The following is an 11648-nucleotide window of genomic DNA, read 5'->3' as shown; positions in this document are numbered from 1 at the left end:
GTGTGTGTGTGCATGTGTGGGATCCCATTAGGCCACCTCTCCTTACACCTTTTGATCAGTTTGTTGACTGCTTTCTTCTTCTCTTCCTATTTCTCTTTCTCTCTTCCTCTCTCTTTCACTCTTTCCCTCTAACCCCCACTCTTACTCTCTTGCTTCTTCTCTCTCTCCCTACCGCTCTACTTTCTTCCATTTCTCTCTCTCTCTCACTCCCTCTCTCATTTAAACGATCCAGAGTGAGTGTGGTTTTGGACAGGGGACTAATTCATAATTATGTTAAATCTCTCCCCACAAGCGAAGCCATAACTCTTGAGCTCCCAGCATGCATCTTGGAGACCTCACAGGCAAAGCGATTGGGTAGTGTGCACATTCTGATAGCTCCGTGTTTGAATTACGATCAACTGGGCAAAGGTGCACAAAAACTCCTCTTGTGCCTGACACTCTACAGAATATAATCTCAACACTTATGTAATCCTAAAGCTGCTGTTCTTCATTCACACAACTGTTGGACCAGTCTCGGGTTAGCTGTCTAAGCTCCAGCCAACAACACGTATCCTGGGTGTTCTTTTGGCGCTTTGCTCCTTCGGTGGAGTTACAGCGGCCCAGGCAAGCCGTCTCTCAGGGCCGGACCCCTGCGTGCACGCGAGGGGTTAAGTAGCGACTCGAAAGGCCGAGCGAAAGTGGAGGAGCGGAGCGGAGTGGCTCGGCACTTTCTGAGGGAGTATTTATTAAGCTCAGTTGTGACTGCAGTAGTTGTGTTCGCCTTCCTCGGCCGAGGGGGGAGTGCAGCCGCAGCAGCGGTGCAAGGGCGGGGCTTCCAGTAATTATGCCGCGTGTAGCATCTCAGGTGGCGGCAGGCGATGGCGCACATACCTGCACTTCAAATGGGTTGCTGTGAGAGGCTGCAGCAGGTCATGCATTATTCATGAGGGCCAGAGCACCACGGGGGCGGAGTTTGGGGGCAGGGAAGGAGGGGGGGCACTGGCCAATGTTGCCATGGTAGTTAGCAAGTCTGCACCATCTGTTTCTTACTCTGAGTGCATCCTCGCACAAACATGCATACGGACACACAAAGCACACACACACACACACATCTGCTCAAATGGGCACACATGACACAGAAACAACTATATAGGTGCAAAAACAGGCTATCACTTGAGCGACACACACACAAAAATACACACACACAGACACACACACACACACACTGACACACACACATATACACACACACACACACACACACACGCATCAGATATAAAGCATCATCACTTTTGGTTAATGCATATGCAAGTGACTGGTGACGGGGTCTCACTCTGGCTAAATAGCCATTGACGAGTGGCTGACAGAGAGGGCGGAGCTTCATGACTCCTGACAAAACAGAAGAGGGAGGGGCCTGTGTCCCAGACTCCGTACAGCGCAACTTTCCCATGTAGCTCCCACACATGGGCCTTCCTTAGTCTCACAGCTGCATCTCACGTCTACATCTCTCACTTGTGACACACCTGAGTCTCACATCTGTGTCTCACATCGACGTCTCACACCTGCATCTCACTCTTGAGTCTCACATTAGGCTCTCACTCCAGGCCTCACACCTGTGTCTCACCTGTGTCTCACACCTGAGTGGCAGGCATGCCAAAGTGGCACTCAACCAGTGTCTCTTACTGAGTGTGCATGTGCACCGTGATGTGTACTGGATAAATTAGCCAGAAGGAGAAATAATTCGAGTCTTGACATAAATTTTAAGAAGATTATTAAAGAGAAGCTTCTATGCACAAATAAAACTAACTCATCCATGCATACAAAAATGTTAATAAGGATATTAGTTAAATGATCATGTAGTAATGCCAAGAGGAACCAATGATTACATTTTTGGCTGTTTGCTTCTGTGTGTAATTGCCTGCATTTTAATTCAATAAACAGCTATTCTACAGCTGCTAACCTATGATTCAATCATTAGTGGTTGGAAGTTTTGTGGCCTGTTGCTCATGAAAGATGGGTGTGACTCCGTTAAGCTCTTACCTGCTGGTGGCTTGATGAGTGGGGGTGGGATCAGGGGTACTATGATTGGCAGGCCCCCGTGCTCCTTGGCGACTGTCGTTGAGGAGGAGGAAGGGTTGCCGGCTTGATCCGTGGCCAGACCGTTCCGCGCCAAGGGGATGGCGTGCGGCGGGGATCGGCTGTTCTCGGCTGTGGAGGCTTTCGGTAAGGAGTTTTCTGGAAGGAAGGAGAGAATGGGAATGCCGATTACTCGGCGGGGTCCAGAGCTGCGCGGCTGAAGCTCACCATGTTCCGTGCTATGATTCCCAGGCTTTCCATTACTGGGCCTTCCGTTACAGCCTGAGGCCCCTCATTATAGCCGGGGGTCCCTCATTAGAGCCTGGGGGCCCCTCATTTCTATTTGCTGGGGTCAAATATTAACCTCCAAAATGTTACGTCAATACTGGCACGGAGCTTTACCATGCAACAGCTCATACCATGCAACAGCTCACCACACAAATGTGACACAATGGGATATCATCTTTCATGGGTTATTCAGCACATTTTTAACAGTCACAAAAAAATCCTTGTGGTTAAAATGGAATAATTTCTGAATTAACAAATGCAGTGTTGAATTAAATACAGTGTTGTGTCCAGCTGGAAACACTATTAATTGATTACTGTGGTTTTTAGGTTTTTTTCCCCCTCTATATTGAACAATGCATCATATACAGGAAACTGAATCTGCTTCAATTCAACCTGCTAATTCTACTGTACACAGCTGTGGTCTATGTATAGCTTACTTTTTGGAGTCCAAAACACACACCACCAAATCCAGTGGTGAAACAAACATTATTGTAACTCACCATTAGCTACAGTACACTACATATGCATATACGCCCCAAAAGCCGCCGGTGCGCGCGCGTACACACACACACACACACACACACACACACACACACACACACACATTCAACACCTGCAGCCCGTGAGACGACATCAGCGGAAACATCCCAACACGATATGGGCAGATTCCCCAAAACTCATTTATCATTCAAACTGTGCATAAGAACGAACAGGGATTAATTCTAAATGAGTTAATTAACTTTGATTGTCTCGCCCCTAATCTCCCCACTTCCAGCCTCGTCAGACAACAATAACGGAATATCGTAATCTGGAGTCGCGGATTTGTGCAACGGTGGAACGTAATTACGAGGCCACTCTCCGGGCAGGAGCCCGACGCGTTAGCGGGACGTCGTGGAGTGGCACTCTTTAAATGCAAAACAACTCCTCTTTCTGTGGGAGCGGCGGATAGGGGGGCTCCGGCGTGCTGGCGTTTGGGGGCGGATTATCTTCCTCATTGTGCCCGACCTCTACGGGATGCTGTAGATGGCTGACAACTTAAGTCGCTAATGCGCTAAATGGGGGCATCTCGCAAAACGGTGGCTTAAGACCGGGGATAAGCGCCGAAGGCTCTCACGGCAGGACAATGCGGGCAGCTCTGGAACTGAACGCAGTAATCGGTCGCATCCTGCCCGCGTTATAGACGTTCGGCCAGCTGTGGTTTCCCGTCACAGGCGTCTCTGGTCTTAATATGAAGTTCTAGCATATTTCGACTCATGCGGCAGAACTGGGTAGAAGCTTTTCTTTAATGCGGCGCAGGTTTAAAATTGAATCCTCAAACAACGTACTTATGTGTGGAAACCTCATCCACAAATAGAGACGCTTTAAAAGCAGCTGTCCAAGTACTGCGTTAATGAGTTGGGTTTTTTTAAATCCCACTCCACAGTTATGCCTAACTGGTCAAGTTTTATTTCAGTACGTGTTTAGTCTGTGTCAGGGCGATTTTGTGTGCTGCCATACTTAGGCGACGACCCACCTTTGAGAACGGAAATGTGCTGGCGGACCTCCGCGTCGGGATAGTTGCGTATCTCGATGTCGTCCGAGTCGCGCAGCTCCACCTTGTCGTATCCGTACCAGCCGAGCAACTCGTTCATCGTGGTCTCCGCGAAGCTCTGCGGGACAGGAACGAACACTAGCAGGACCTTCTGACGAGCGCACCAAACACCTCTACCCATTATGTCTGGTGTGCCGTGGTAATAGCCCGTTCCCGTCGGATGTGATCCCGCAGTAAGATGCTTTGGAATGATAAATAACACACAAAAACACCGGCAGCCAGGCATGCTGGCTTACGTGCAGATACACACAGATCTGTTCTTTTACGTGTTCACAAATCCCCGCTGGAAAGAAATGTGTTTTCTGTCTAATTTTATAAATCTCAATCACCACCAACGGCACAGCGCTTCCTAACAGCTGTGCGTTATATCTGTGTAATTAATCTGTTGTTACAAAAGCCTTGTGTTCATGAACTTTTCACCAATGGAACCCATTAGCACAAAGCTCTCAATCAAGTCCACCACATTATTTCTTTTGTTTACTTTTTCAGGATCTTATGGGGTCGGGGTTCAATATTAAGTCAAGCACAACTACATGATGCACAAACCGGAGCACTGAAACACAGCAATTAAAACGAAAGGGTCTATATATATTCATATTTAATTCAGACGTTAACCCCTTACACACCAAGAACACAAAGTTGGGTCCACTCTTATTTCTCACTCTTTTAACCCCTTATAACCCGGATCAGTTTCAGTGTAGTTAATGACTAATCTGCAGCCATTTGCTGAATAAAGTCCCTTAGGATAAATAAGAGGCTGAAGAGACTAACGTCAAAAAAATGTAGCAGTAGTTTATGAAGCGGAACACATTTAGGCTGTATATAGATCTGTGTGAGGTAATCGAGATGACCGGGTGGAGTCCGCAGCTAAACACAGCCTCGTCCGCCCTGCGGCTGGGACCCCCAAATGCACAAGATCCTTGTGCAGACCCCCATCTCACTGGTCCAACAGCGTGACCAAGCACGGCGTCATGCGGGGCGCAGATCACAGGCCTGACGTACAGTGAGGCAACGCAGTGCCCTTAAATAAGAACCTTAGCATAGCATATATTTATCATACATTTTAGTTCCCTTAGAAACCCACCTAACAAGCCTTGCATTATTTTTCTTTCATGCAAGCCCATCAGTTTTCTTGTACTGGGTGCTTCGTGAAACACACTGTTTTATATGTAACAGAAACATCTATAGATCCATAGATGGGGAAGACGTGCATTCTTCCTCTCTTTTGTGTCAATTTTTTTTGTTGTTATTTATTGCAGACAGTGTCACTCAGTTTATTCACTCGACCAAACTAAGGAGGCTCTCACCATCACGTAGGGCAAGTTGCCATGGAGATCGCCTGCCTGCCCCGCCCCTGGGAGGGGCCTCTCGGCCCGGACCTGATGAGACACGAGTCAACAGCTGTCAGTCAAATGTACAAAGGTGTCAATCAATCACTGCTTCAAACAAAGGTGTTTCACACCATCATGGTGGACAAAAAGCAAGTTCGGTTTGCTATCTTAAACCACGCTGACGCCCGTAACATTTCACGGCAGTAAATAGCTTCAGAGTAAAGTCGGTTTGCCTCCAGAGCAGGCTGGGGCACTAAACGTACAAAGCAAATCTTTTCCGCATCCTCCGTCATCCTTAAGCCTGTCAGCTTTTCTTTTCTGTGATAAGTGACGGCACGCCCCTTCCCTTGCACTGCCCCTCATCCACCACTAGGTGTCTCTAATGCTGGTGATCTAGTGACGGGACAGTGCGTTTGGGGACCAAGTTCAAAAGGTCACTTACAGCAGTTCTCACTCTGTCCACACCAGGCCATGTGCTGACAGGCAAGCCACTTGGTCTACGTCAATACTGTGCCTTTATGTAGCTTATTTCGCTAAAGAAAACCTCAAAAATAAAGAAATGCCCACTAATTGTAGAATATCCAATCAGTTGTTTAGCAGTGGCGGTAGTATTGAAAAATACCAAGCTAAGCCTACGGTGATCATGTGGGGTCACGTCATTCCCGAGGGGGTTAAAGGTAAAGTCAGGTCATGGTTACTGGGAAGCTGGATGCATGTAACACAGGTTTTCCGTCTATGGGCATTACACTGTCTCTGCGATTCAGCGGGACTTTACAGAGGATTTCATCACCCAATTAGAGCTCAGTGTTTAGCCCTAAATTACATACTGATAAATCAAACTCCAGCTCCAGCTCCAAGTAGGTCTAATATGACTGTAATAATCAGAATAATACATTCTCCAGGTTTCTCTCGATCTCTTTCTCTATCGCTCGCTCTCTCCTTCTATGCTGATGGCCCATCTGAAAACCTGCCACTTCCAGAGTGGTACAGAGATAGTAAGTGATACTCTTGATGGCAGCTCATGAAAGGGGAGAGCTGGAATGGGAGGGAATGAGCAAGCGAGAGACAGAGAGAGAGAGAAGGGGGATACTTTCACTATAAGGCACTTTGGGAATACAACATATCTGAGCTCATACCACGCCAGAAGCAGTTGGAAATTGCTGTGCTAAGCCTACACTACTGACATGACCATTGCCCTGCCTCCAATCTTCACTTAGCCATGCCTCCTGTGACACGGTGGAGTGTGTGAGCGACTTTTGCAACCGTCACAGCGGGTCTCTCGTGTCTCCGATTCAGAATAGGATAGTGCCGGAACATCAGCCATGGAGTGCCAGTGCTCCCTCTCTGGTGCTGTCACAGTACACCCCCCCCCCCCCTCCACCCATAGGACTGTCGCTCCTACCTGCTAGAGACGGGGGACAGGAGCGAGAGAAATGTGTTTGGAGTTGCTCCTGCTGAGACGCCCAATCTTGGTAAAGAAAGCCTTTTTTAAGCTAGAAAACAAGTCAGGATCACCCACTTTGAGGAGCCACAAATCTCTTTCCCTCACCTACTCTCTCACTCTTTCTCTGATCCCTGAGTGCACTGGTTGTATTGGGACAAGGAAAAGGACACCATGTGAGCAGAAACCGGAGTAGGTCACTGTACACCATGATAAAATTCCCAACCCACCCTGCGAAGTTTCCCTTCTGACCCACGCCCCTCTCTCGCTCCCCCTCTCTCGCCCTCTCTCTCACATGTGCACTTTTTTTCTATAGTTCTCTTCTTTATAATCTTAACTTCTGTCTTCCCCCTTTCTCTAATATACCCCCCCTCCCCCCTCTCTTTCCCCACAGTACACTCTGCTTTCATTTCCCAATACCTTCCTTGATATCCGATCCCTCCTGCAAGCTCAGGTTTCAGTTTTTACAGCTTAGGCAGCCTTTCGCTGTATACATTCCTCTCTCCCTTGCTCCTAACCTACGCTTATTTTACCATGCTGCACATGAAAGCAGACACAGATGAAGGCAACACTGTTAAACTGCCCTCTCTCTCTCTCTCTCTCTTTTTCCTCTCTCTCTCCCTCCCTCCTGCTTCCTCTCTCTCTCTTTCACTGTGTTAGGCATGATCTTTCACAAGGCCACATTGTGAGTAGTCTCTCTCTCACTCTCTTTTTACCTCACTCTGACACACTTCTCCCTCATTGCGTTGGGCGTTCGGCAAGCAAAAGAAGAAATAAAAGAAATATATTAGCAAAGTTGCTGGCTGTGTGTGTGTGTGTGTGTGTGTATGAGTGTGTGTGTGTGTGTGTATGAGCGCTGGTCTGTGTGTGTGCGTGTGTGTGTGCGTGCGTGCGTGTGTATGAGCGTGTGTATGTGTGTGAGTGTATGAGCGCTGGTCTGTGTGTGTGTGTGTGTGCGCGTGTGTGTGCGTGTGTGTGTGCATGTGTGTGTGTATGAGCGTGTGTATGTGTGTGTGTGTGTGTATGAGCGCTGGTCTGTGTGTGTGTGTGTGTGTGTGTGTGTGTATGAGCGCTGGTCTGTGTGTATGTCTGTGTGTGTGTGTATGTGTGTGTGCATGTATATGAGTGCCGGTCTGTGTGTGTGTGTGTGTGTGTGTGTATGAGCGCAGGTCTGTGTGTGTGCGTGTGTGTGCCTTCACTGGCCTCTGTGTGTGTGCGCGCGCGTGTGAGAGACTGGAAATCTGATACATGAAAGGGAGAAAGTCATAATGCTTGGGTCTCATGTTCGCTCTGAGGCTAAGAAAGGACGAGAGCAGAGGAAACCACAGCACTGATTGCTCAGGCTCACGCTCTCTCTCTCCATGTGTGGGTCGCGCCGCTTGTGCGTCGAACACACTCCCAGCGAGTAACGCGGCGCCGCGAGGCCTGTGTGTTCGGTGTCGAAGGTTAAACTAAGTAGCGGGAGTCACAGAGGGAAGGTGCCTGAAAACGCTCGGGATCCTTGCACAGCGCTGCCTGGCTGATGTCACAGCCAATGGTGGAAATGAGCTTTCATGAAGAAGGGCGGCAAAGCGGGGCGAGAAAGAGAGAGAGAGAGAGAGAGAGAGATGCAGAGGGAAAAAAAAGACATAGAAAAGACAGGCAGACAGGGAGGAAGAGAAAGAGATAGAGAGGGAGGGAGAGACAGAAAGAGTCTGATAATACATACAATAAATGTGGCTACAGCTCTTAAACCTCGAGCGCTTCCACACTGACACCTGCCCCTCCATGGTCCTCTCTAGGTCTGAAAACGAGCCACATTAAACTCTCCTCCCGTAACTGAATACCAAGGCTCTAATTCAGCTGTAGTCCATCCGAATTCGATCTCGCTCGCGCGGCGATGTGAATATTTGAGGGGGCGGGGGTGGGTGCAATGGGGGTAGGCTGGGGGGATAAAAGTTCTGTTTTGTTGCCATAGCTTTGCTTTTTCCTGTTTTCCTGATTCCCATGCAGTCATGGAATAATAAATGTGTGGTTGGTAATTCGACCCGTATGGGTGAACCTTCGCTCGCTCGCCGGCCGGACCCTCGAAGCGCAGACAGGCGCAGAACAGTGGAAGGAAATACAAGCGCAGCCCCGGTCAGAGATGCGTCGGGTTTTACGGTCGGCTGGCCACCCTCGCACTCCTTCTGTTCAAACGCAGTTCTGCACTTGTAACCATTCATAAAGTTAATCTCTCTATTGAGAACCTCTGTTGTCTGTTAGTCTCCTTTCTGGCTGTGATAGACTCATTTCTGGCTCTGACAGACTCATTTCTGGCTCTGACAGACTCATTTCTGATTCTGATAGACTCTTTTCTTAATGCAGGCTAATCTGCAGATCTCCACTGGCAGTGTGTCCCAAAGATCCACATGACCTGAGAGGACAAAATGACTCCGGCCTGGAAGTTACAGTACAGACTCCATTCACTGCTGCAAATGATCGCATGAATGAATACTATTGAGCAGCCAGAAGTACACTCAGAAAGCAGCACTGCTAGAATCTTCTAGAACCATTTATTGGCGAATAAAAACACAGGCGCCTTTTGAAAGTTCTCCCATCTGCGGCCACCGCGTCTGGAGGTGTGGTTGATACAGCACGGCACTGTGAAATCTTAGCAGTCTAGACTTTCCTAAAGCCCCGGACGATGATGTCAGAGGCCAAACAACATTTCCACAGTGACTGCAGGCGTGCAAGCGAAATGGGTGGGGGGTGGGGGGTGGATGTCATTACAAACCACAGACAGAAAGCAGAAGCATTTTTGCAAAAATGCTTCATATCATTCTTAATGACCCACAATCACATCTTTTGCAAAAAAAAACAAAAAACATCAAAGTGGAGTTCTGGCCTTTGTGCTTTTCCAGGGAAGATTTTAGGGGCAATACAGGAAGCCTCCGAGTGGCACAACTTCCGTCCGACCCCGTCAAGGACCCGGAGTTCCAGCGGGTCAGTGAAAGGCTTACAACGCCCCTGACACCCAACTCCACCCATTCTTGAGCGTTTAGCCGCGTGGAGGGAGCCAATCAGGTATTGGATAAATGACAAAGGGACACACCTAACAATATGGCACACACCAGCAGGGACCAACATGCAGGTGTCATGGTTGTTCACCTTCATCTTCATCAGTATTTCTGATGCCCTAACCTCCTGTCAGCCTTCTCTGTTGCACTGCAGTTTAAGGGCTCTACTTAAGGCACTCATAAAACATTTATAACACATTTATAACTCACTCATAAGCCATACAATATAGGCTTAGATATTCTTGAATGGTTATCTGAGCTTCAGAGCTAATTTGCTTATGTTGGTATTTGAACCTAAGTAGAATCTGATCTTTCTTAAAAAACTCAAAAACACACACACACACACACACACTTATTTTGAATACAACTCTTTGCCTTACAGTTGAGACACTGACTCTAATATATATCTTGTCCAGACATGTGGTCATGTATACATATACAAAATTAGAATTTTCTAAACTTAACACAAAACCATAACCTCAACCTTAAAATCCAAAAAGAAATGATTTGACTATTTCAATTAAAAATGGCAGACCATTTTGCTTCCCCTGTTTTATTCTGGTTTTCCTACAATTGGATCAATTTTTTCTTTCACACACACACACACACACACACACAGGCACACAGTATAAACATTCGTGTAGACAATGTCTGGGCCATCTCTGACCAACTACACATGTGCAAATCTACTGTTCTAGAAACATATGTTCTGGTATGTTATAGGCAAATGTAAAACATATGCAGTTGATATTTTCTGATGGCTTAACACCTGTAGTGTGTCAATAGCCCTTATCAAGTCTCATGCCTTGATCACCCAGTGACACCTGGTCACACCAGCAGACACTGATAGGTGCTTTAGTGGAGTTTATCCCGGGAGTCAGACTATGACGGACATGTGTTAGTAAACCAGCATAGGAAAGCCTTAGCAGTGGTGGTCTGGGCTTGGATGTGTTTTTTTTCCTACATCCAGCTTGGTGAGATCAGACAGGTCTTCTTGGAAAGGCAACTTGTGAGATAAGAAAACCCAGACCGGCAAGTGCCATTTCCCCAAAACAAAACATCGAGCTTTGCTTATTACAGAAATGATGAATTACTCAAAACAGAAATAACAACCGTCTGAGGTACTGTGTCCTAAAATGTCTATTTCACAGTGAAACGCTGCTCATTCATAGAGCAACCTATGCCGAGAAGCAGAATATTGTCATAGCGTGTTATACCTCTGAAGCAAAATGTTTTCACCTTATTTGTAACTTGTGTCTAAGGTCAGAGGTTTTCTGTCCTGTCGTGCTGGCTCGTTATCTGGAACAACACCCTCACACTGCTTAATCAGAGTACACGTTTCCAACAAGCAAAAAATAAATCAAATAAAAACAACAACAAAAAAAACCCAGCAGCTTCCCCACAGGTGAAGAGTAAATTCTTATCAGCTCTGACTCCAACAGGCAGAATTCATGTCTCTCTCTGTCACACAGACGCGAGCACACACACACACACACACACACACACACACACACACACACACACACACAAATGGTTTGAATGAGAAAAACTCCCTTCCCATTAAAGGTCACGTTAGCTCCAAGAACTCCAAGTCGGTTTAGGCAGTGGGATCACGCGGCCACAGCGATGTGAAAACCTGAGGGATTAAGGATAAAGAGAGTCCACAGCCTTCACTGTGAGGGGTAACCTGGTGTAAGACCGGGAGACTCGCATCAGCCTGGCATCCTGCAGACCAAACAAAGCAATACACAGGCCTACCACAAAAACAATTATCTCTCGAATTTACAGATAATTCGATAATGAACAGAAATAGTGATGCACTGGGGGGGGGGGGGTGTCTATATATATTTGTTTTCAGCGGAGCAGCTCCGTCCTATCATGTGCGGCTTATTAACGTCAAACAG

The 11648-nt window shown here is 47.3% G+C and overlaps 1 protein-coding gene across 9 annotated transcripts in view; it reads right to left on the bottom strand.

Annotated features, from left to right (window-relative positions):
- The window catches only part of sobpa (sine oculis binding protein homolog (Drosophila) a), a 33699-nt gene that overhangs the window by 20264 nt on the left and 1787 nt on the right, over positions 1–11648 (bottom strand). For 5 of the 9 annotated variants that reach the window (XM_081725040.1, XM_081725041.1, XM_035531455.2 and 2 more), the window contains exons 2-4: positions 5242–5313; positions 3857–3992; positions 2020–2214 (exon numbers count right to left, since the gene is read on the bottom strand). In XM_081725040.1, coding sequence (XP_081581166.1) covers positions 2020–2214; positions 3857–3992; positions 5242–5313 — 403 coding nt within the window. The remainder of the gene's footprint in view (positions 1–2019; positions 2215–3856; positions 3993–5241; positions 5314–11648) is intronic. The other 4 variants (XM_081725042.1, XM_081725043.1, XM_035531460.2 and 1 more) reach the window with 1 other exon arrangement.

Source organism: Electrophorus electricus, chromosome 12 (assembly GCF_041902795.1).
Source record: "Electrophorus electricus isolate QZ-2024a chromosome 12, ASM4190279v1, whole genome shotgun sequence".
NCBI lineage: Eukaryota > Metazoa > Chordata > Actinopteri > Gymnotiformes > Gymnotidae > Electrophorus > Electrophorus electricus.
The sequence above is the reverse complement of the archived record's forward strand: the minus strand, read 5'-3'. Positions and strand labels throughout refer to the sequence as shown.